The following is a 26609-nucleotide window of genomic DNA, read 5'->3' as shown; positions in this document are numbered from 1 at the left end:
AATTTCCGTAATTACATGACTTTGTACTAAAAATCTGCCCCGATCCCTTTGTAGAATTCACGGTTTATTGCATGCATTTTTAATAAGTATAATAGCACCGCTTGTTTCATAATTGTATTGACTATTCCGAAGATTTTCCTTTAATGAATTTAATGAATGTTCGTGTTGTAGCAAGTGGACTTTGCGTCACCTAAATACAAGCCGAGTGCATATTTGATTGCGACCTTTAAATAAACTACGCTATTTGTCCTAGGTGCATAAGTGCACTGATTGAACAGCAAAGACAATCAGTTTTACTCTTGACCCTTTAAAACGTTATCAAATATTATTGAATAATGGCTGCTTACGGGCATTATTTTGATGAAACAACTAAGGAAATTCACGCTACTAAAACACAAGCTGAGTTAGATGACAGAGGCGTTGGATATGTGTTGTTTTACAGTATGAAAAAATCAGCTGAAAAAGGATTAACTGCTCAGGTATGACAATATATTAATTTTTAATATTTTTGTCTATTTCTGGTTTAAAATGTCTTAGATTGAAGCAATAACAGGACACCGCGATTCTTTCAAAAGTTTTCTCTCTCGTTGTGTTAGAGTAGCAATGTCAATGCGAAAAATGGGAATAAAACGCGGTGATGTAATCAGCATTTGCAGCTATAATCATTTAAACAGTGCAGTGCCGTATTTGGCTGGACACTTTAGCGGTGCTACTATAGCGCCGACAGATCCTTCAATTTCAGTGGAAGATCAAAGACATCTTATGAATCTTGTTAAACCGAAAATTATCTTCGTTTGCAACGGCAGTGAGGAACAAACTTTGAAAGCTTTAGCACCGTTGAAGTTCAAATGCGAAGTTATCACATTTGCTCGAGACAAAGGCAGTCAATATCGTAGTTTTGCTTCGATGATTGAGAAGCAAGACGATGAGGAAAACTTCGAACCTGTGATCAGTGAAGACCCCACTGCAACTTGTGTGATTTTGTTTAGTAGTGGAACTACTGGATTGCCGAAAGGAATTTGTTTGAATCATTATTTCATTATGAGTACTTTTACAAGGTATAATAAGTTAATATAATGTCAAACAAATATTAATTTTGATTATTTTAGTGTGGAATCTTTACAAACAGTTAAACCAAGATTTTTGATTTATTCTTCTTTGTATTGGATCTCAGCAATTGGTTTCCAAACAATTTGTTTTTATTATGGAATGGAACGCGTTGTGTGCACTCATTATGATTCTTCGTTAATCTGGGAATATATAAGAAAATATCAAGTAAAAATTTTGATAACCGCTATTTTGACTTCTTCAAATAATAATTCTGATTATTTCAGGTTCATGTTGCATTTTTAGCACCTGTTCAAGCAATAAGAAGTCTTGAATATCTTCATCCGTCTAAAGAAAACCCTATACCTTTAAAAATAATGTTGATGGGAGGTTCAGCACTCGCAGCAACATATTATCAACGCCTAAGAGATTTGCTGCCTCAAACACTAATAACAAATGGCTACGGCCAAACAGAACTTGGTTTTATTGCATCGTTTCAAAAACCCGACGAATATTACCTAAAATTAAATTCTGTCGGAGTATTATCAGCAAATTGCATTGCAAAAGTAATAATATTATCTTTTCAAAGTAACTTATCATAATTTTTAATTTTATTCCTTTTAGATTGTTGATCCTGATAGTGAAGAAGCCTTAGATTTGAACCAAAAAGGTGAAATTCGTATAAAAGTACCTTATCCAATGAATGGATATTACAATCAAGATTCCACCTCGGTGTGGGATTCCAACGGCTTTGTAAAAACGGGTGATCTTGGTTACTTTGACGACGACCTGTGTCTTTATCTCACCGATCGCATCAAAGAAATGTTTAAGTATCAGTCTTGGCACATTGTGCCTGCCAAACTGGAAGCAATTTTACAATCGCATCCGGATGTTGAATTGGCAATTGTTGTGGGCATTCCGCATCCGATTGAAGACAACCATGCGGTCGGTGCGGTCACTCTAATGCCCAAAGCTACCGTTTCAGCGAACGAGTTAGAAGAGTACGTGGAAAGTCAAGTGGATGAAAGAAACAGATTACGAGCTGGAGTTGTAATATTGGATCGCATGCCATTGACGCCCACAGGGAAAATCATGCGGAGGGAAGCCAAAGAAATGTTAAAGAAAATCGTTAAACTTAGATATTAAATAATCTAAACACTATAGATAATTAATACATTTAATTGTTTATTACTTAATCGTAAATATTACAAAACACAAAAGGTTGTTTTTTATTCTACGTTTAATTAATATTTTCATATTTTTATATATTTATATATGTATTACTTTATAATGCAATATTTTGCAAATAACAACAAACAGTTTTGCCAATTTAGGTCGACATCATGCATATGCACTTTTCGTTCATTAAACATTTCAGTTTCAATAGATTCAAAATTCATCGGCGGTATCGTTTCATATATAGACTATGATGGCATATGGATTAGCACAAAACTTAACACAAACTTTCATCGAAAACAAATTGCTGCGACTTCGGAAACAATCAAAACATTTGTGTGCGATGTTAAAACTCCAATCTCATGGCTTAATAATTTCAGTTTCCGTTTTGTTTTTGCTTTACATTCCTAAAAGTGATTTTAAAGTTCAGCTGTTGTTTAGATACACATCTGAAATGTTTTACGCCAATACAAGACACAGCATTTTCATTATTGCGTTTTCATAATGATTGTTAATTATCACAGAAAGTTCTTAAACCAAAGAATTGCTCTCAGCATTGCGGCTTTGTTGCGTTATATTATGCGTTAGCGTTTTTAGCCGTATAGTATAAGAATTAACCAACATTTGTCATTAAAATTATCAATCAATCATTTTATTCGTGTTTTTCTTTTCATTTTTCCTATGTTTTGTTTACTGTTAAGCGCCAACGTTACAGAATTAGATGATTAGAGGTTGTAACATAATTATTCATTAATCATCACCATTATCAAGCAAGAACGTAATATCGTCTTATATTGCATTGTTTAATAGGCATTTCTCATTGCTTTTACTACTTCTTAATATCGATGAGGGTTATAATAATTAAGTAGCTTAAATAATTAACTAAAAACTTCAAAATTAATTTTTAATCATTTTTTTTCTTTTGTGGGAAAATATCATTTTTAAAACTAAAACTGTTTTATACATAGATGTCTCTTGCAATATAAATTTTATACAGGAAGTTATCGACTATTAATAATATTATTTTAAGTGTAGGTAGACAATTTCTTAAGTTCGATAAAGATAGATAATAGTAGATAATGTATTGTAACAGTAAGTAGTTATAAATGTGTGTAATTTGTCTTTTGTATTTGCCGTTTTGCGAGAATGTCAAAATTAACACAAATCACAACTGAAACGTTCATAAATTTGATTCGGTGTATGAAACGACTATTGCTAAGTTGAATGTATAATGCACATACACGGTGTCACAAATTCTGATTTATGTGCCTGATTTAATTTGATTATTTACATATTTTCTTTATTTTGCAACAAAAACGAAATTAAAGATTTAAGTATTTTCTTTGATAACCTGCTCAAAAGTTTTAATATACTGCGTTGGTGTTTTGTTTAATAAAAAGTATAATTTCTCGGACGTAAATTGATTGCTAAATATTTCTTGTCTTTGCTAATCATTTACAAATCCCGAAAATATAATTATTTTAATGTAATTGCATTCGATTTGAACGCTAAAATCTAATTTTTACTACTTTTTAGTAGGTATATTAATGGTAACGTTTTAAAATTTATCTTTTAGATATTTTATATTATTGTGTTATTATTACATGCATAGTTTTATAATTTTAAAAGTTTGGTAAACTAATAATTTCATTTTAATCAACCTGTTGCACGAGCATAGATTAAACTGTAGTGTCAATGTTTATGTTTATTTATATTTTAAACTCCGTTTTCGATGCTATCTGATACCGTGTCTTTATCTTTTGTAGATATGATTCGCTGGTTCAAGTTCAATCGCCATTAACAATTCAAGTCATCGCCGACAGATGGCGCAACCCTTACTGAAACCAGTGAATTATCCCAACTGTTTACATTCGTATCGTTCAACTTGTCGAACTAGAACTGCAACACATGGCAAGCAAATCAAAATACGAACTAATGATTGTCCGTAGCTTGTGCATCATGTAAGATAAGATTAGAATAAACATGATTTCAGCAAGATGAATGTAAGCTATCCGCACAACTCTTGGAATGTGAATGTTTGCCTAGCATGATCTTCGAAATGTTAATGATCTTATTGTCCCAATGGCATTTGCTTCGAAATTTGGCATCTTGATTTAAAATTGTACAAATGTCCATCATGTGTGAGTGTGTTGCTATTATACTGGGATGTATAATGAAGCTAGATCATTCAAAGTGATGTTATTTTTTTTATTCCTCGTTGCACAACCATTTAAGCCTAGGAAATTAATTAACAGTAGCAAACTTAAACAATGTCTCATCGTGCCAACATTGAAATGTCTTCGGATTAAAAGTGTAGAATATTATATATGTAGTAAATGTGACTTGGAAATAGTTTTCGAAACTATACATTGTCACACCATAGTTTATATATAGATAAATGTAATTAATTAGTTATTATAGAGTAAGTATTAGTAGTAGTTGTTAGATCTATGAAATTTAGAGTTAAAATTGACAAAATTTGCGCGTTTACATCAATCACAAGTTGATGAGTGATGCGCGTTTCATCATTTGTGGAATGTTTATATAGCATAGAGTTGGTTTGCAGTAAAAAGACATTTTGTTTGTATTTTGTAAAGAGATTAAAATATTGCTTAGATTTTAAAATTTAAAATTCCGATTTCGGTTTGTAATAACTTACTCATCGAAACTATACCGGTAGTAAAATTATGCGGATACAACGTTGAAGCGGATTAAATAATGGTTGTTTTTGTCCGTTATGTAATCGTGTTTGTCGTGTTTGGAGTGAGACTTGACTGGGTGTGCTGATCTCGTCGGCGAGTTGTGATCACGCGTACTTTTCGTCCGCACGACGTCAAAGGTTCTCCGGCTGAATGCCTTCGTCCTTATGCTATTCGCCTCCGAGCGTGAGCGCCTGCACGATTCGCGGGTCCGCTTTGCTGCCCTCGCGGAATTCCTCTAGCGTTAGTCGGTCGTCGTGGTTTTTGTCCATCTGATCGAAGATCTTATCTACGCGTTTCTGGGGCGTGTTTTCATCTTCGGCCGGCTGCTGACCCTAAGGGATAAAAGAAAACAACAACTTTTAATATGTTGCCACTCAAGCACGTAAATTCACACTTGATGAAACTCGTAAAAAACATAAACTTATTTTTATTAATGCGTGGAAGTACAGAAAGCTATGAATATGAATAAAAAATAAATTTAACCAGGTGTAGGAAGTCCCATCGAAAATGGTGGTGCTGTTATCAAGTGTGTGAAGTGCGAGCCTAATCTTTGTATCCACTTAACGCCCGTTGAATTATGTATAGCGAGCGGGCGAAAAGCGCTGGTGGGTAGTTAGCGTAATTGGATTTAACACTTGCGAAACAGCATTAATACGACGCCGGCGGTTTAGGGTTGCGGGCGATGTGAAAACACAAGGTAGAATTGCTTTATGGAGAAGGCGATGGGGCAAGCGGGCAAACTCCACGTTCGCCCAACGTTGTTGCAATAATCGCACCAGAATGTGTGCAAGAAAATGCGCTTGTTACAAGCGTCGGCGGCATCTCCAGATCATGTGTGTAATGCGCGCAAACATGTGACATGCGGGTAAGCGGCGTTAAATGGAAAAGCACTTACCACCATCTGGTATATTGCATCCACGATGTTGTACATTTCGTCGCGTGTGATGAATCCGTCGTTGTCGACGTCGTAAAGACGGAATGCCCCTGGAAAAGAAAGGAAATTACAATTTAATCACACGTTGCTAAACATTCAACAATATATTCAAAATTTAATTTTATTCACAATGACAAATGAAACATTAGTTGCATCTGGTGAATGTTTTATTTGCAAACCAAAGATTTATACATGGAACTGTCAACGCTGTAAACAATAACCGATTCCACTGTTTTGTTGCTTTAGTGCTGACAGCCAGCAGGCGTGAGCCTGATACATAAATCAAAATTGCGTTTCGGACGCACAGCCCAAAATGAGAAAAGTGAATGCCGTAAAATTGGACGCAAAACAATGAAATGGCAAGAAACGCCAGCAGCAAAAAAAACACAAAATAAATGGAAAAGAAAACCTGAATTGTAAATAATTCACGCTTTGCGCCCGAATAATTTACTTAGGAAAAGCAGCGCAGGCGGAAGCAAAACGCCGAAGCATAAAATTCAATTTGCAGTTAGTTATCTTTCCTGCTGCGATTCGGTAAACATTTACAGACTAGTAGAATTTACGTCTGTTGTGGTTTCACACCTGGATATTCTTAAACCTAGAATTATTTTATATTTATTCGGATTATTTAATTTTAAATTCTGATTTAATTCAATTTCTTGTGTATTCGTGTGTGTGATGTTTGAATCTATTTATGTTTATCGAATTTCATTTGTTTCGCTGCGTTAAGAGCGTGATGTGACTATGCGAAGCGGTGGTGAGGGTGGTTAGCAATTTGTTCATCGATATGTTTGCATTCAAGTCATACCCAACACGTGTTTACGATGGTTTCGAACGCGAACGCAGATTTGTATGCACAAACACAAAGGATAATTGAATTTTCCATGAAATCTGGTTCAAATATGCATTGAACAACGGTGCTCTACTTATCTTCCAACGAAATTAGAATGCCGCATTGATTAATTTAAATTTTTGAATAAAAAGAGTTTAATTGTAGTAAAAAACAAGTAGTAATCCCTGTGCAGGTAAAATTCTGGTTAAAACAATGGAAATTGTTTATTTTTATTATTTCATTAAAATATTCACTTTATTCGATTAATATTTATATTTTGACGAGTTTAACACTTCCACATGAATGCCTACATCAATCAATAATTCATAACAAATTTAATTTCGTCTATTTCCGATGGATGACATTTATTAACTCTATTTCCTCGTTTTGAGTACCAAAAATGTATAACTTTAAATATTAAACATTTTAATATCTGCCGTCTATGTCAGTATAACTTATATAACTTTTCTTGAATAAAAAAAGAATATCGATTCAAACTTTTTCTCATATTGCATGCAATAGATTTGCATATTTATGAAAACTATGCAAAATAAACATAAAAAACATTTCGAAACATATCTTGTTACATTTTGTATTGCATTGCATATATTATTGTTATTTTTTATTCCATGTTGCTTGCGCAGATTTAGTTACAGTTGTTTTTATTTAACTTTGCACTGCGGTGCAATTGTGCAATTGTACCATTTTTCATTCCGCTTCAATTTGTTGTGCAGTCATTTTCGCGAATTGGGACAAATCAGCAATTTTCCACGCTGTAGACAAATAAACAAATCTACTAGGTTTGCGCATCTGTGGCACTGCGATATATAGCATCTGGCCGGCTCATTTATATTCCGCAGCGAGACCGCGTAGTGTTGACTTTATTTCAATCTGTGAGCCGAATTTGATCCGCAGTGGACGAGCACAGCAGCAGGATTGTGGCAACACATTCATGTTGAGGTTTTTCTCAATTGACACTCATTTTTCACTTTATTTTCTTTTTACTGGCGGCTTAGTATTTATACACGAATGGTAACTTTGTCAAAACGTAATTTTATTTATATAAACAGAAGAAACTCATAATATTGAAGACGATCACAGGTATTTGATATACAGGTATGTATACAATTAATTATTTTCAGTTTATTTATTAGTTTATTATCATTTCAATCTATTTTTCGAAGATTTTGCATTCTCAAAGGAATCTTTGCTATTACAGAATTACTTTCGCACCAACTCTTTGCACAAAATGTTGATTGCAATATTCTGAATCTTAAAACGTAAACTTTTTCATTTATGTTGTGTGAACATTTTCGGAGAACGAGAGAAACACGAAAAGTTTTCTCATATTGTTAAATATTTATGAATGTGATGTTAACATTCTGCTGTGTATTTTGTATCCTTTGGAATTTACACAAGGATTACTTGTTTCATTTTCTACACTTCTATTTCGGTACCTACATACTTTCAATTCCATTGTTACCGTTGGACATTTAATTTACTACCACGAAATAACCTGAATATCAAGTTAAACACGTGACAAATTTATTTTTGGACCGCTTTAATTCGTAGATAACTAACAAAGATTTATATATGTTTAAGCTAGAGAAACTGCTTAAATATTATTATATTCAAGTTAGGTGCACTTCAAATACGATATCAAGCATGAAGCATCGCATCAAGTTTGCGTTAGTGTAGTGTCGGTTGAAGGTTGGAGGAGTTGCAAAAGTGAACCATGGTATGAATGCCAAACGCAGGCCCCGGCCTTGGTAGTACTGTAGTACATTCGGAAGCGGAGGCGGCGTGTGTATGAAAGAGCGAAACGCTGGGCCACAAGGGTTTTATTGATCGCGGTCGAAAAGGGGCAACTAGTAGGTGGTTGGGTTTCTTGTCATTGGGCCAAGGTTTCCAAGCGTGCACCCGCGGCTCTGATGCTCCCATGTGCGGATGGAAAACTCGCGTCGCGCGCGCCTGGGATTCGCACAAAAATAAACAGCCCAACACGTAAGCCACCACATTTGCATTAAACCAAAATAAGGATCGTGCGTTTAGATTTTAAATGATAAAATAACTTTCCGAATGCCGACATTTCGAATAGTTTTAATTTCACTAAACAATGTGCCAAACCGTAAATGTTAGATTCAAGATTTCGTCGTACGATTTAATTAAAATAGAATAATTTTAATAAAAAATGTATTTTATTCATGTGCAAATAATACCCACACGTGATTTTTTAATCCAGAGCTTATTTATGGAAATTATTCCACATCGTTCAGATTTATTCGATTAAACCCACACGGAAGGCCTTTTATTTCCCCACGGGTCGAGTAATACTAATAAATCCCAAGCATGCATATCATATCATATCATGAAATCTGATATCATAACCCAACGTCCGTTAAAACCATCTTATGGTCCACTGGAACTCACAATACAACCATAATCGTTACTCAGGTTTACGATGCTAATGATTTCGCACAAACTCAACACGTTTTGTGAATTGTCCACTAAATCTTTATCACTCTTTAATTTAATGACCACACAATCATAAATATAACGTATTCTAAATTTTTATTTGATTTTATTTAATCGGCTGTGTAATTATCATTGGTTTTTAATTTTGAGTATCTACCTATGCGTTCAATACTCCAGTTAATGAACAATTATCGAAATTAACTGGAGCGCAACTAATGGAACGTAATGAGATGTTAATGAGTTGTTAGCACTGTACCACGACACGTTTTTATATTGAAAACGAGCGAGTATTTCATTAATGAGCTGTAATGAGTTATTTTTCTACATCAATGTTAATATGCATGCACGGAGTGGCTAATAATAATCAAAAGTGAAAAGAGCGTTGAGTATAATGAAATCAAACTTCACATGAACGCAACCATTCTCAATGTACTCGTAAATGTACGTTTGGTGTAGATATAGAGCTTTAATTGACTTTGTTCAACTTCAGGTATTAGTGACCTGTGCAAACATTATTTCGAGGAATGTTTACACATTGCGGTGGACACACAACACATGAAGCTTATTATTATTTAACAATAAAATAAATGATTGCTAATTATTTAATCATGTTTTTCAAAATTAGTTGTTCAAATATTAATTAAATAATTAAATAATTAAAATAGTTGTTAAATTATAATTTTACGATCAATACTGCAATATCCGCCTCTCTACTCCTCTCCACCTCTAAATAGTTTGGTTGGTATCAAATTGCAAAACTAGCAGGAGACAATCGCTTGAAATCCGAAACTCTGGTGAACGATTTAGAGGTTAATTAGAATTCATTCAACGGTGGTTAATTAGATTATGCGGATAGGTTTCCGTGCGCTTCTAACCATCGGGATTATTTCGATTTGGCGAGTGTTCAGCGGTTTACCCGGTTATTAATCCGATGCGATGACAATGTTTCTCGGCTAACCAGAAATGATGAACAAATCATTACGAAACAACCCAACAATTTACTATGAAAAGTTTATCGCAATTAAAAGCACATCAAAATCACATCGTTAGTATACAGAAGCGTTATTTGTTTGAGTGATTAGGAAACAAAAAAATGTCACCGAATATCTGATGTGAAGAATGATTGAAATTCATTTGACATCGTACTAACGTTGATTTATCGTCGGTCACAAATTCATTTACGCTTTACGCTCTAGGCTAACAAATGGTACTCGGGTACTCGTAATCAGTGAATCAAATGTACTTGCGTGTTATCTACTTCAGTGATTTGAAACAATGCGGAGAGCAATCGGTTATTCAATCACGCTGTCTGCACACTGACTATTTTAATTTTACAGAAATAAATTTAACCAACATTTTAATAAAAAAATTTTATAATACTTACAATGTAGTTTTTCATCTAAATTGCCTCGTGACGTCACCGATAACGCCCGAATAAACTCCTCGAATTCAATCGAACCATCCTGAAAATTAAACAATGATTATAACAACATGTTTACCTACTAATTATGCAAAAACCATGCAGACAGTTTTCCAATATTTGAAAATAATGAAATTTGCACGCGTGTAGTGTTGCAATGGATTGTAAGTTTGTTACTTTGCATCAATGCAAATACTGTCAATGAAATTAGCGAACTTAATTAGATTAACTCCCGTAAGTGCAATAGGAGCTGCTCGTGTTCCCACGAGAATTGGGTAATATCCGTCATATACACTCATTCGGCAGCAGTGTGCAGATAGTATCAAATTCATAATTAAGGCACGTTTGCATATTTTCCATGAATGTCTACACTTGGCAAATATATTCTCCGCAAACTTACTCTAGAAAATTAAATTGGAAAATATCTACTTCTATTCTGGGATTAGTATTAGTATTTGCAAATTTTAGGTTTAATCATAATCAACTTAATTAAATTGTTAACATTTTCGTTTAAATGTATAAAGATTTTAGGATTTTTAATTTTGTAGGAATTTATTTGAATTTTTGAATACTTACGTTATTCTCATCGAAGACTCTAAACACTAATGACGCAAACTTGGATGGATCGCCTTGTGGAAAGAACTGTTTGTATATTTTAATGAAGCCCTAAAACAAATACACAATGCAATTGATATTAATCCAAACAATAGAGGAAACACACAAAAGCAATTTTATGCGAAATGCGAGGAAAACGGAAACTCTGCAATTCTATTTGAAATTCCAAGCGTGACTCTTTTGTATCTCTTATCAACAAGTTGCGGGAGTTTTTTCATTTGCCAATGCATCCCAACTAAATACAACTCACAAAGACGCAAAGCACAAGTTTTCGGGAGAATCTTAGAAGACGAGCGTAGGGAATGCAACAAAAGGCCAATAATTACCTGTTCGGTAAGTAATCCGTTGGGACAATCCTTCAGGAATCCTTTGTGCCTGTAAACAGAAAGTTGAGCAAACATTGTTCATTTTTCAAAAATGAAAAAAAATTAATTTCAAGTAGATTATCACAAAATTGGTTTCACAAACATGACAAAAATTAATTTTATATTTTTTATTATTAATAACTTACCATTGTCGAATTTCTTTTTCAGTAACTGTAACAAAAAACATAAATATTAGTCACATTTATCAATTTTCTTGTCATATTTATGATTGATTGTACGTATTTACACAAAATTCACTTAATTTTTTTATATTGTGTTAAGATTACTCTTGACCAATGTCAAAATATCAGAATTCAGGACATCACAAGCGATTTAACACTTCAGAGCTATAAAAGTCAGAAAAGCTCGCGAATATTTGCCTTCAGTCAACATCGATATTTGGAAGCGTTGTTGGCTTATATACCACTTTGCTAAAGTGTTTACATATTGATTTTTATTGTCACGAAACCAATAAATAACAGCGCGTAAAGAAATTGGTAAATACAGAAAAATAAAAAAGGTCCACGTCAACTTCCGATAATAAATTGTAGTATATTATTATTTGATTATTAGGATATAATTTCGTATAAAGTAAAGCACATATTATAATATGTGCCAATAATTGCCAATAATTATTGGCAAGATACATTATACGTATTTATTTTTTACTGCGGCGTTGGCGCCATTGGTGGGCAGAGGCATTCCTCGTCTTCGATATCTTCACATTCACCGCTGCCTGACAATAAGTTTTCGCCACTGTTACTCAGGGCTGCTTGTATTTGGCTCAAGCAGTCTTTAAAATCATCATAGTACACGGCGAACCAATATCCGCCAACTAAGCCACCCGCCACTGGACCGACAACTGACATGGCGCTTCTTGCTTTGCAGTACAAACTCTTTGACATCTAAATTTTTAAAATAAATAAAAAATTAACTTAAAAAAGTAAACTTTTAAATTTCTTACTTTGTATTATTTAGTACGATTGCCAATTAGTTCATTTCTTTTGTATATACTGTGTATAATTACTATAAATTTTAGTTGTTTTTTATTATTTCAAACGTGCTGCGATGATTCTCGTGTTGATGAGAGTATTGACTGCTGACAGGTTTTCAACTTGTCAGTATGACATATAATGATGACATAAAATTTAAAAAAGCGACTATATTTTGTTCTCGGATAATTTGCTTTCTTGGAAACGCAAACATAGCAAATATTATTTGTTCTTGAGACGTAAGTGCTTTTAAATTGTGTGTTCATGGAGTATTACGGTGATGGGTGTGGGGTTTAAATTGCTCAATGTTTACTAAGATAATATTTTTCTGCTTGTCAAATGCTTTCGTATCTATTTAACTATTCAGCGCTTTTAGCAGTCAACCAAGAAAGGAAAGTTATTACGGAAGCCATTTTATCCACCTTACAAAAATCTATTTTTTTTTGTTCAAAGAAAAACACAATTTACATTCTAAAATTGTGATTTTTAATAATTGTATTTTTTTATTACAAATGTCTTAATAAAACCCTACGAGTTAATAAATGGCAAAATCATTAAGTCAAAGATTTTTCCAGCTGGGGAAACAAGACAATGAATAACTATGTCCATGTCCATTTCGAGCCGTTCGTTATTTTGTCAGGAATTACATGCCATTACACAGCAATTTAATCTATTGTGTCGCCCAAGCGGCCGTAATGGTGCCAACTGTATTGTGCGCGCCTTGTGTTCCTCCACCTCCGCCTTGTAATTTTTTCCTCGGGTTTCATCAATTTTCCACTTATTGTCCAGCCCGCTGCTAACGATCAATACGCGCTGTGAACACGGTGATGTGAGATTCCGGTGGCGGCTGGCTGCTGCGTGTGCGTACGTTCGTGATATTTCAATGTCAGATGCGAATCTCGCGAATTGTGCGCGAGGCAAAAAGTTGTCGGATCGTATGACATGGGACAGCGGACGCGGTTGCCACTTGCGTGTGTAATAAACACAATACAAGGTCTAGCAAACGTATTGTATTCGTTTTGGTGCCGCAAATGGCACTTAGGTTGGTATTCAGGGTGGCTCGATCAATGCTCGCGCTAAGTAAATTACTAATGTTACGCTTTTCCTACCGGAGCGATAAGTGACAAGCAAATATAAGTTACTTTTTGTTCGGACTTGAAAAGAATACTTTACCAAAAATTACAGAATAAAAAAACTTGGAATTAATCAAATTACAATTTTCTCCATTATTTATTCCTAAAATAAATGAAATAATATGTTTATATTCAAATTTAGTTCTGTATGTCTCTAAACTTACAAACTCCAAGAATTTTGAAGTTATTGATGACTTGCGCAACAGTTTACAGAGAGTACTTTAGGATGGTTAATGTCGATGCTGCAGTTAATGGCTTCGAGTGTTCACGTCTGTTGCGCACAGTGAATCGCTTCATTCAGGTTATAAATTACCGCAAAAAACTCAATTCACTCAGCTTAATTATCAAATAAATATCAGACCATAAGATTACGAAACTTATTTGAATTTAAATGAATTTTTTGTCAATTTTTTACAAGTAAAACACTCGGTAGGTGTACTTAACTTTCACTGCGGTAAGTTTAATAACTTGTTTGGCAGCAGGGTGGTACTGCATAACTGTATCGCTAGCCGGGAAACTTCCAAAAGGTTTTTATAAATAAATCATTAGTTCAAGATGTTCGTTTTTGTTCGGGTTTCGGGCGACAGCGTCTTCACATTCTTTGCATGCCTTGATAGTTAACGTGCTAAATATTTGAGTGGGTTTGATTGGGTTTCAAGTTTTAAGTGCCAAGTTTGTTTATGAAAACTTTGAATTGGTATTTTGCATCTGCCCACAACATTTTTATAATTTTTATGCAAAAAATATTTATTTACTAACCAACACGAAATTAATTTATTTTTTAAATTTTTAATTTTGGGGCCACTTTTAAGTATTTCATTAGTGTTAGTTTTAAGAGGGGTTAGGGTTATGCGTAATTGTTATTTGCACCTAGTAAAACTTTCCACATCCAGTGCGTATTACTCTTATCCATTACAAAGTTTTTATTTAATACCCCACCAACCCCCCTGGGACCCAACTGCAAACCGAGCACCACAATCACTCTGAACCCAGTTGGAGCTGTTTACAATTTACTTAGCCTGGAGTAGAGTAACTGATGTTGCGGGCTAAGTATACGGCTATGTGTTATTACGAGCGTATCGTGTTTGTTGCCCACGCCTGGTATCGCTGTTCTGCAAATGTGAGGGACAGTCCTGCTGCGTGACTAATACGCCGCACATATCTTCTTGCTGCGCTGCCGGCAAATACGCTCCTAGCTCGCTCTCAATTACCCCTCAGCAAGCCACCTCAATTCATATAAACTGTGGTTTATGTCATACCCGCCGGCGAACATTTAGTATATCCGCGTTTGCCCCCTTTCGCATGCCAGCAGGTAGCCGCAATTTACTTGCCGCCGCCGTTGCCGTCGTCTCTGGAACAGAACTTATTTCTGCACAACGCGCGCGTACCATACAACGGAAACAAATGAGTTTAATCAACATTGTGTTATCGCCGCTTTCAAACTATCGCTAATAGATGAGCGTCACAACATGGATTACGCGTGGATTACACGTGCGAAAGTTCAACATTCGAGACAAGGAGTTAATGAGCTTTTGTTTACGCTGACGCTGGGATAATTTATTTTCTTGGAAACACCTTATTATGAAAGTTTTGGATTAAAATTCAAATAATTAAAAGTGGAAAATATCAACATTTTGCACTTTGAGTTTATTAGATGGATATTTGGATGGATGCACTCTATTTTCCGCTTGTTGCGTTAATATGCAATTCAAATTTTGTGTTTTGTGAGTCATGGAAATTTTTGAAACACGTCAAATACAAATTGACTTATTTCAACATATCAAAAGCAAAGTTTAAGCTTAATTTACAAATAAATATATTTTTATTTTAAAACGTAGCAGAATGCTACCAGATAGTACAAAAAAGTAACCAAGAAATCGTGCGCGTCAGCGCAAGATGTTCATTGTGTTTAATGATCAAATTAACGAGCAAAAGGGATGGGTTTTACGTGCGCTTCATGGTTTTCCAAGCACAAAGAGTTTAGTGGAGCGTGACGTCTCAAATGTTACACTGTGCCATAATCCCAAATGCTTTAACGCAACGCGTAATAATTTCTAATTTTAAAATTTGCTTTGAGACGCGTCGCCAAAAAGGTCGCCAGACTTTGTTTTAGTTTAAAATGTGCAGCACGCAACGGAGTAGACGAAAAACATACAAAAGGTGGATTTGAGAACTTCTAATTACCCCCACGTTGTACGCCAACTTTGTTTCATTCGTTCGCGCGTATTGTCAGGAGACAAAGACAAACAAGAAATCCATTGGTCGCGACTCAACTTTCAACTCGTAAACTTGTTTTTTCGTTTGTTACAAAACACCAGATAGAAATAAAACGAAAAACAAACAAATTAACTTCTTGCGTGATACTGTTTTAATGGTCTTAGAGTCTTAAACGATCAATACATATCACAGTCACACGTTCTTAAGTGTAATATTCATTATTTTTATTTTTGGTGTTTTCCTGACACTCATATTTTGCATTGCCAACTCAAAAAGTAATTTACAATAGTCAGCACTTTTTCGTTTTCCATTAAAACCGCGCCGAACTTGGCCCGACCAAAAACTCCATTCAAAAATGCACAAACAAGCTGCCAGCGCAAAAAAAGGCTCAACCAGAAAGAAAATTTAATTTCCCCGAAAATTTCCGCGGCGCGCAAATACACCCGCACAAGGTTTACAGCATGGCGCGCACAAAATGGGGCTATCCGAAATCTCGGTGTATATATCTAATCCTTTCATTCCAACAATTTTCTGTTTGTATGCACGTTGCCACGCCGAGTTGCCCGTTGGCACCGCCCGCGTTTTCAAAACGGAAAAGCGTAAATGGACAAAGGCTACATTTATGAGTAGAAAGAGCACGGTGAGCCCAGCGCGAGTTTTCCTTTTACAATCTTGGATATGGCTCTCCGTGCGCATTTTCGGTTGTTTATTGTATGTGCGAACAACATATTTGTTGCTTGTGTTTGCTCGACGTTTCACACCTCTGATAGCAATTTTTTACGCACATCACGCAACTTTTTTGTGTGCGGCATTTGCAATAAAAATGTGTGAAAATAATAAATCTGATTCATAAATATCCATTATGTGATTTTATTGTACAAAAGTCATGTAAATGATAAACCCGGCGCCTCCACTTAATACTTCATTCATTTTTAGTGATCAAATTAAGTGTAAAATTGTTTTATACTGGAATTAAATCCAGTTTTAAGCATTTCACGTCTCAAGTGGATTTTAACATTTACAAAGAAGAAATAACTGCAACTCAGTTAAAGCGGGAAATGTCTTAAAAGCATCGCAAAGTGCGAAGTGTGGTTTGCACATTCCGTTTTATTCTACAGATAGGTTTAGGAGTTCTTTACAAAATGCGAAACAGTTCACATTCCCATCGCAGTAAGCTCATCTTTCACCCAAGTGTCTAAACTGCACCACTAAACGACAACCAACATTGTAAATTTAATTTTTTTTAAAATAAACTTCACCCACATTCTGCAAAGTAAAATCACTTATAATTAATAATCTTGAAATTTGATTGTTACTAAAACATGAAAGATTACAGGTAGAGGTAATCTAACTATTTTAATGAGCGGAATTTTGTTGATGAGCGCTTTATGAGCGTGCATTTGCCACTTAAAAGTTGGCATATAAGATATAGTGTTAAGCGTGGGTTAACTAGTTGACGTGAGCAAAGTTATACAAAATCTCGCGCGTCGCGCCAAGAGCGCTGCAATGTGCAATCTATATAATTGTGTATAATCAAAAGTGGAGTATGAATTATGGAAGCTTAGAGCTGCCGACGTGCCTGGCGTGCACGGAATTGCACTTCTGTGGAGTACACGTGCTACAGAAGTGTGAGAAAACATTAATTCCAAATTCTAACTGAGCGCATCCAAAGTAAGACGTAATAAACACGGCATTAAAGATTTATTATGAACAACAAGTTTTATTAAAAATCTAAATTAAAAGAGAGATAAAACGAGGTTATAGAAGAGGTTATAAAGGAAATTGGTAGTTTTAATATAAAAATGACGTGTTTTGTATATATATTTTTTAAAGAATTAACTTATAATTTGCTTATAATGAGTTATTACGCAGTAATTATATTTTATTCATGCCAATTTAAAAAAAATTAAATTTAAAATATTTGTTTTTTGAATTCACAATTTGCACCCTTTAGTATTATCGTGATTCATGCGCCCTTGTTTCCTAACATTATAGAAACTTTAAAACTGGTTCCGTATATCTTCATTAGTGTTTAATGGGCCACTATTTGTGCATAACTGTTCAAATGACCCAATAAAGTTGTGTGACATTAATTTTGATTATTTGTTTCAAAGTGGAATTATTATTTTATCGAGCGTTTGACATAACACTGCAAATGCAGTCAACCATAAATAATTTATTACATAATTTATAAAATGCAACAAATATTTTTAAAATTTTTGTTTTCAACTGCAATTATTTAGTTAGCATACAGATGAAATTCTTACTGGAATAATTCTTGCAACATTCTTCATTTTACAACACATTGCTATGCAAAGTTGAACAGATAAAGTGAATGTAAACTTAGAAAAGGATAATAAAACTCTCGAATTGTACGAAAACGTATTCAGCACACAAAAGCGGAATATAGCCCGCACCGGTGAAGTAAAACTAAATTCGACTAGATGCGGACTTTTACTCACTAACAACAAAACTTAAACTTTAGTTTTTTTGTTTAATTTATTCTTTTGAGTTTTATTATTAAAATTGTTTTGCCAAAAACTTTAAAATGCATAACCTCATATTATAATATTCTCTGTTTGTGCGATGTTCGAAGATGTTATACGAGGAAGCATACGAGTAGAAGATGAATGGGTTTTTATATTCGATGGTGAAAAGGAAATGTCAAGAGTACTTAAATGACAAAGTGCTTGTTGCCCGCGGGGCATACACGCTTCGAACAAGTCATCGCATCAGTGTCGCGCCTCGAATTTTTCTTTAATGGCGGGGCGTCGATAGGATATTCAACAAAACGCTTCTTCCGGTTTCAATCTACATAACATTTGTTTTAAAAGCGATATATTTCATGTCAACACTACCAATTTTACCATTTCTTTGTAAATTCTGGTGATTTAGTTTTATTATTCAAATTTGTTTTGTTGTATATTTGTACAATGTTTTTCCCACAGCTTCCTACTCAGTTTGTAGGCTAAACTTGTTTTCTATCCAAGCGTTTTTGCAAGCATCCTTGCATTCGCTCAAATTTACTTTCGTGTCTCGTTCGGTCGTGTCATCTCGTGTCGGCTACGTGCCGAAGCAACACACGGTGACGGTGAAGGCGCCGGGCACTGCTGCTGTCGTGCGTTCTGGGAATTGAAGAGGTACGTGCGTGAAAGTCCCTCATTTGTGTAATTTATTTAGAAGCTGTTGCTTGTGCGCACCTGCCAAAATTTTAGGCCTGTTCGTTTTCGGTGTTAGCCTAATTTACTAAAAAATAAACCGTTTGTAGGTTCTAATAATTTGTTTAATTTTAAATTTTTTGAAGTAAAACTATTGCTTTAACAATCAATATTTGAATTGTTTATGATCACATTATGTTTAGTGTGAATGAAAGTGCTGCAAGGTGTTGTTCTGTCATAAGCAAGCTATTAAAAGTTTTAATTGATTTTTAATGAAACTGCTCTATGCCTCGACACCGGCGGTTATGAACTAAATTGAAAATTTGATGAAAAGGAAATTAGCACATTTGTTTGATGCTTGAAACGCCATGTCAATGATTACCTTGTTTTTTCCTTCTTTTTTTTTTGAATATTTGAATATCTTTCAATAAATAACTGAAAATATTATGCAAACAAGATGTGAAAAAAGTTGATTTATTTATGTTTACGCAAAACGTAACAAAACGTAACTTTTTTTTAACGTGAATTGTCCATTTTGATTCAATACGTACTCACAGATCAAATGATTAATTGATCAATCGCATATAAAGCCACTTGAGTTATAACTTTCCATCTGTACACGCAGCCCTACGTAATCGTTTCCTCGCTCAACGTTCGTGAGAAGAGAAAAGGTTCCGTTTTTTTGCATGAGAAGTCCTATTCGTTTTAAACCCTACCAGATTTGCCATTTTGACTGGCCGCTTTATATTCAAACAGTGTGCGCGCACAATCTCCGTTGGAAAATCAATTTTATATTCTACCGCATTGGCCAATCTTATGATTCAAAAGCTTGTCCGAAATGTCCTACGTCAACATATCTATATTTAGTTTCTTTGACTGAATACTCACAAAAACATTTTTCGCACAAACATTAAAATTTTCAGAAAGTAAAAATTTGTTATTTTGACTTTGTGATATCGTTAAGATGAAATAAAGTATATTTTTGATGTGCTTTCAATTACTGTGCTCATAACATACATTTCAAATAGTAACTATCATCAATCATTTTTATTATGTCTTTCTTTATTAGAGTTGAACTTTATTGTTTTCTTGATATAATCATTCTTCATTCTATTTCGAGAACAAGTTTTTCATTTTATGAACCTACAATGGCTTGATACAAATATTAATTTTACTGTTTTTAATTTACAATACAAGTTAATAAATAAACTGCAATTATATTGCATTTTTATATTTTTATGTTGAAATATTTTCAGAACATCTTCGGCATTACTTGCATTTCTCCCCTTTTTCGTTTTTGGCTGCTTATGCGTGTTGAAACTTTGCCGCCGCCCGGAGATGACACCAAAGCAGCTTATAAGAAGTGTTATTCTAACGAAAGTAATTTTTTCATATTACGAACGCGCCCAAACCGCCCCCTCATTGACAGAGACGCTGGGGCACGTCTCTTTTAACGCGCTATTTTACAGCAAGCACTCAAATCCCATAATATCGCGGAAGAGGCGGCGCGCCCGTTTCGGCATGGCGCAGATAATATGTCAAGAAATTGGATTTGTTACTCGCGCTTCGGTTGCCATCTCACTTTCCAGCGAGCGCGTCGAATCTCGACAAGCGGATCGGAAAAGTCGAGCAAAAAATATAGAAATCCCTGCACGCTACACATCCGCCCGCGGATCAAGTTCGTCGACTTCGGACTTATCCGTTTCACACGGAACAAGTTATCACTTTTGTCATTTCATCTATGCGGACTCAATTCTCAATCCGTTGGAGAATAGGTCATGTCAAGAAGAAAACAACCTACATATTCAATAAATACTGAAAATCCACAGAAATTTATTTCTATAATTATCTTTTTAGTTTGTGAAGTAGTTTTTATATTTCAATGGAAAAGTAAAAACTAGTAACTTTTCTGTTAGTCTATATGCTTGATTACAATGGGTTTGACTTAATAAATTGGTTTCTCTGTTCGTGGAAAACTTATTACGCTTGCAGAAAAAACGACTAACAGAAAAGGAAAAGCTAAATTTATTCGACAGCTTTTTTCTTCTGCTACTCCCTGAAATTGTTTGCATTCTTTTATTGCGTTTCGAAACTTTCAATGTTTCAGTTCTTCTGGTCTTGAAGCAATTAATGAATTACAATTAATTGGTGTAATTAATTTAATTAATGTCTAAACATTTACAAAACCTAATCGAAACACATTAATACAGAGTTAAATATTATTATAGCGTGATCTAGAGACAATAGTAGCTTGAAACTACAATGGAAATGAAAATAAATCTTGTGCTAACATGTTATGCATGAGTTTTCGAATTGCCTGCGCCTGGGGGGATTTTCCGGGCCGTCCAAACACGGATTATAATCAGTTGCGTGTCGCGTTTCTGTCACCGCATTTAGAATTTCGTGCGCTTCGCATCTCTTCCAAAATGGTTTCATTTTGGTGTAATCCACTTATGGAATGGAAAACACATAAAGTGCAAGTTGCCACTAACAGGTTTAACGGCAAAACGTTTAATACGAACAAAAATGCGAAGAACGAATTACTTCAATTACGTCTGTAACTCTTGCTGTAGACAGTGCACAACATCGAAGTTGGTTTGCGTTGAATTTTTAATGTTTTGCAAACCGGTTTTCGACTAGCGTTAGTAGATAAATTTCAGCAATGCTAGTGCAAGCGAAGCGTGTTCAGTGCGATTGATACTGTTGCAGCGTGCAGATTAAAGTGAATCGAACCAAAATATAAATAAAAATATGTGCAGCATTTCAACCTCGTGGCGGAACAATTTCAAGAAGGTAAAACGTAAAATTCATTAACTCAGAATGTAATATTCCCAACTCATCTGCCTGTAATCATTTTTACAATTCCCATCATTCAATTGAAGTCCTAGTTTTTGGTAACTACATCAGTGGCATGTGAAACTGAAACAGTAGCCGAGCAGCAAATTTAAATCTAATTTGGTTATGCCGATTGGAGTGAGCAATGCGTCTGCTCCCGGGCGTCCCCAATGTTTTCCAGCTCGTCGCGACACTCACGATGCGCTCTCCCGAAGGAGACCTAACCATGCGCGCCGCCCCCGAAAAAAGTGTCGCGCGCTCGCAGCGGTATTTGCATTTCAAAAATTCCGACAGGCCACGGTCTGCACCATCGTCAGGTCGATATAAAATTACCATACAATACCGCATCCCATCCGACGCTTCGGCTATATTAAAAAAACACAACTTTTTTTCGACAAAAACACGTAAATACGCGTGGGTGAACATTTGGGTACAACGTGAAAAAATGTGCCACACAAAGTCGCACAATAAATAGGCATTAACTTTGCTCGTTCACATTGTTTTTACTGTGTGTGGTTGGAGGAATGCATAATACACTTCCCGCTGCCGCTTTGTTTAGTTATGATTTGCCATTTTATTACGTGGAACATGAAAAAAGGTTGCGTGATGCGAGATATGAAATCCATCGAACATTGGTGACACGCTGGCGCTCGAGTTTTAGCTTTGATTGATGGACATGCTGAACAAAGTGCAGATATCGAAGTCGTAAAAAGGAGAACGAAAATATGTATGTGCCGAATATGGTGTGTGGTTCTCGTGTGTTTATCGGATAGTTTTGTCGATTGCGTTTTGTAATTTATTATTTTTCATTGTTTACTTTCAAAGTTATTTATGAGACAGATGTTTGATGGAAATTCAGCCACGGGAAAAGTTATTACGTATACTTTGTACGCCAGTGATATGCCACCGTTGCTGAAAGTAATTGTAGCACGAACTAGCAGAAGGGGAGTTTATGTACTTGGAAATGATTTATTTTTGTCTTTTTACAAAAGTTTTAATACTCTTTTCTTGGCAAACACTGATAGTCATACGAAGTATAGAAAAATAATTTGTTGAATCCTATTACTTCGATGTAAATACTTCTTCTTCTTCTTCTTATTCTTCCAAAATAGGCACTGTTGCCTGTTCTTCTTCAGTGGGCCTGGCCGAAGTGATCACTCCACCTTTTTCTTGGTCTACCGAGTGATCTTCTTCCTCTTGGAGAGTTGTCTCTAGCAACCCTAACTATTCTCGATCCTTCCATTCTTTCTATGTGTTCATTCCATTCGTTCCTTCTCATTTCGCTCCATTCAGTAATGTTTTCTATTTTGCACGTTCTTCTGATGTCCTCATTCTTGATTCTGTCTCTGATCGTTTTGCCTTCCACACACCGTAGTGTTCTCATTTCTGCTGTTGTAAGAAGTCTGGCAGTTATTGTTGTTTCCGGTCTTGTTTCCGCTGAATACGTTAAAATGGGTCTAATTACTGCTTTATAAATAGATACCTTAGCTTCTTTTCTTAGGTGTTTATTATTCCATATGGTGTTTTTCAGGCATCCCGCAATTTTAGTTCCCTTCTCAACTTGTTCCGCTACTTCTTCCCTTATACCTGCGTGGCTTGAAATGTTGATTCCCAGGTACTTGAACTCGCTGATTTGTTCTATTATTTTTCCTTCTACTTCCAGTTTGCATCTGATTGGTGTAGCTGATAATACCATACATTTTGTTTTTTCAGGCGCTATTTCCATGTTGTACAATTTGCCTGCTTTGTTGAACTGGTGCAAAATTTTCTGGAGGTTGTCTTCAGAGTTCGTTATGAGTACAGCGTCATCCGCATAGCATACCATATTTACTTTTTGTTTCCCATTATATATCCTTGACACTTCCTGGTTTTATTTATTATTTCTTCCATCACCAAGTTGAACAACAACGGGCTCAATGAGTCTCCTTGTCTTATGCCGGTTCCGATGTTTATTGGCTCAGTTGTTTCATTATTGACTCTTATTTTTACTTGGTTCTTGGTGTAGATGTTTTCTATTGTTTCCGTAATGTCTTGTGGAATTTGTCGATTTTGTAGTATAATTGTGATGTCATGTAGCTTTATGCGGTCAAAGGCTTTTTTTAGGTCCACAAAACAAATAAATGCTGGTCGGTTCCATTCTATTGCCTTCTCTTTTATTTGTCTAAGGATGAATATGGCGTCGTTGCACGATCTTCCTGTTCGAAATCCTTGTTGTTCGTCCCCGAATGTAGTTCGTTCTAGTATTTTGTTGGATATTATTCGAGTTGTTATTTTTAGTGTTGTACTGAGTAAGGTGATTCCCCTGTAATTTGATGGTATTTGCCTATCTCCTTTTTTGAATAGCATAATTAGGGTACTTGTCCTCCATTCATTGGGTATTCTGCGTTCTTTTAATACTTTGTTGATCATCTTGGTAATTTCTGTTATTAATTTTTGACCTCCATACTTCAATAATTCGTTGGCTATTCCATCCGGGCCGGCTGCTTTTCTGTTTTTCAGTTTTGCTAGTACTTCTGCGATCTCATTTTTGTTCACACTAGTAGCTTCTTCTTGTATTCTAATCCTTGTGTTGTTAATCGCGTTTTCGTCTATGCTTGCATTGTGTAGTTCTTCAATATACTTGATCCAGGTTTCTTTCTCTATATGCTTACTCTCTAGCAGCTCTTTGAGTTCTTGTCTTTGTCGTCTAATTGTTTTCCATATGATTTTTTGGGCTCCATAAAAATCATGTTCTAGATTTTTCGAGAATATCCTAAAATGCTCGTTTTTTTGTTGTTCTGACTAGTTCGTGTGTTTCGATGCGTTTCCTCTTGTATTTGCGGTATGATTGCATTGTCCTTTCCGTTCTATATTGCTGGTATGCAAGTCTTTTTTCTTTACATTTTTGTTTAATTTCGTCGGTAAACCAGGGCGTTCTCTTTCCAAAGGGGTTGTATGGTTTTACTTCCTTGCTTCCCAATGCTTCCTCTGCAGCTTGTGTGACATTGGTCTTTAGTTTATCCCATGCTTTGTCTACATCATCCTCATCTGTTATGCTGTTGTTCAATATTTTTTGTTCTAGTCTATTTAGGTAAAGGTTTCTTGTTGTTTCATCTGACAGTCCTTCCACTTTTATTTTTTCCTGTAGCTTAGTTTCTTTATTTGATTTCGTTTTTTTGATGGGATTAATTCTAATTTTCGCCATAACTAAATTGTGGTCGCTTCCAATATCTGCTGATGTTAAACTTCTTATGTCTAATATATCTGTTGGTGGTATTTCCCTGTTCGTGATGATATAGTCTATTGTTGACCTATATCCGCGTTCATTGTTGAAAGTATACTTATGTTGCTGCTTGTGGTTGTAAAATGTGTTATTTATTCTTAGCTCATTGATTGTGCATAAGGTTGTCAAAAGTTCCCCATTTTCATTTTCTACTTCCTCATTGAACCGTTGTTTAATGCCCGGTATTACTCTATTTCCAACTCTTGCATTTAGGTCTCCTAGGATTATAATAGCTTCGTTGTTGTTGATTTTGTCTAGCTCCTCTTGTAGTTTATCGTAGAAATCTTCCCTTATGGTTTGGCTTCTACAGTTCTCAGGAGCATACACACTGACTATATTTAATTTTGTTTTGTTGATTTCTATTCTAATTCTTACAATTCGTTCTGAAACATACGATATTCCTTTAATGCTGTCTACATACTTTTTGTGAATCATTATTCCAACACCTTCCTTTGCTCTCATGTTTTCCTTAACTCCACTGTATATTAATAGATATTCCCCAATAATCATCTGTCCTTTGCCTTTTCTTTTGGTTTCCTGAATCGCGCACATATCAATTTTATAGTCTTTAATTTCGTTTTCCAGTTCTTGTTGTCGGTTACTGAGTGCCCTGATATTCCACGTTGCCAATCTTAGGTTATGTTGCTTTGTTATTCTTTGTTTCCGTTTTCTTGCCTTGTTCGTTATCGTTAGATCTGTCCCATTCCGAGGCTCTCCACTGGTACTTTGAGCACTTTAATCCTTTTTACCCAGGGCAGGTCGCTGGCCTCACCCTTGAACCTTCCTTCTTTACACGGGCTTAGGACCGTCAACATTTCCTCTGGACTACTCGATCCGTCCAGACTCCATGCAGGCGTAATCAACATGTTTGTGTTCTTCTATGTTTACTATCAGTAATATAGTTTTAATGTTCCAGAAAAAAATAAGTTTGTGCAAAAAAAATCTAGTTCGTAACTTGTTTCAGACAAACCACTTTTTGTACCGAGTTTGTGTGTAAGTCATGACTCCTCGGAGAATTTCAGAAACTAGGTTTAGCACTCACATTATTTACTACACCCACACATCACGGGTATAATAAAAAGTACGAGTTTAATTTTAAAATAAAATAAATTATTCAAACAAACGTTTTTATAGAGATTATTGTTAATTATTAATTATTCAATCTACGTTTATAGTAAACCGTCAAATTACATTATTAATGCCTGGTTGGTATCCCCTAGAATCTGATAAACTGGCAACATTGTTAAGACCGTAAGTATTTGGACTTTTGCGCGAGCACGGACGGTGTCTGGCGATGGTTCAGGACACGCGGCATAATCAATCACTCCTGCTGTGGGCAGCGAACGTGAAAATGCGTTTGCGTCACACTCCTAGGTCGCAGCATTGGTCCGTCCGTTCATTCTTCGCTCAGAATTTGATGCTGGTGAAGCGAAAATAATTTCAAAG

At 35.2% G+C, this 26609-nt stretch overlaps 3 protein-coding genes across 3 annotated transcripts in view; 1 reads left to right on the top strand and 2 right to left on the bottom strand.

The window, feature by feature from the left end:
- Nucleotides 1-259: 259 nt before the first annotated feature.
- On the top strand, nucleotides 260-2267 carry LOC135793327 (luciferin 4-monooxygenase-like). The gene is made up of 5 exons (XM_065304246.1): nucleotides 260-479; nucleotides 538-1058; nucleotides 1110-1275; nucleotides 1335-1613; nucleotides 1672-2267. The coding sequence occupies exons 1-5, from the start codon at nucleotides 336-338 to the stop codon at nucleotides 2191-2193; spliced, it is 1632 nt and encodes a 543-aa protein (XP_065160318.1). The 5' UTR covers nucleotides 260-335; the 3' UTR covers nucleotides 2194-2267.
- The window catches only part of LOC135793329 (frequenin-2), a 41859-nt gene continuing 17460 nt past the window's right edge, over nucleotides 2211-26609 (bottom strand). Inside the window, exons 2-7 of the mRNA XM_065304248.1 lie at nucleotides 11713-11737; nucleotides 11528-11576; nucleotides 11163-11252; nucleotides 10551-10629; nucleotides 5821-5909; nucleotides 2211-5257 (exon numbers count right to left, since the gene is read on the bottom strand). Of these exons, the coding sequence (XP_065160320.1) occupies nucleotides 5093-5257; nucleotides 5821-5909; nucleotides 10551-10629; nucleotides 11163-11252; nucleotides 11528-11576; nucleotides 11713-11737 (497 nt within the window). The 3' untranslated portion in view covers nucleotides 2211-5092. The remainder of the gene's footprint in view (nucleotides 5258-5820; nucleotides 5910-10550; nucleotides 10630-11162; nucleotides 11253-11527; nucleotides 11577-11712; nucleotides 11738-26609) is intronic.
- On the bottom strand, nucleotides 22851-26009 carry LOC135793328 (craniofacial development protein 2-like). Its single transcript, XM_065304247.1, has 2 exons — nucleotides 25610-26009; nucleotides 22851-25546 (listed from the first exon to the last, which is right to left on the bottom strand). Exons 1-2 carry the CDS (start codon nucleotides 25713-25715, stop codon nucleotides 24654-24656), a joined length of 999 nt encoding a protein of 332 aa, XP_065160319.1. The 5' UTR covers nucleotides 25716-26009; the 3' UTR covers nucleotides 22851-24653.

This window comes from Atheta coriaria, unplaced genomic scaffold, assembly GCF_025399875.1.
Source record: "Atheta coriaria isolate IRGN ID8LTWV9N9 unplaced genomic scaffold, Caltech_Dcor_3.1 hic_scaffold_6_pilon, whole genome shotgun sequence".
NCBI lineage: Eukaryota > Metazoa > Arthropoda > Insecta > Coleoptera > Staphylinidae > Dalotia > Dalotia coriaria.
This window is presented reverse-complemented; position numbering and strand designations above follow the sequence as displayed.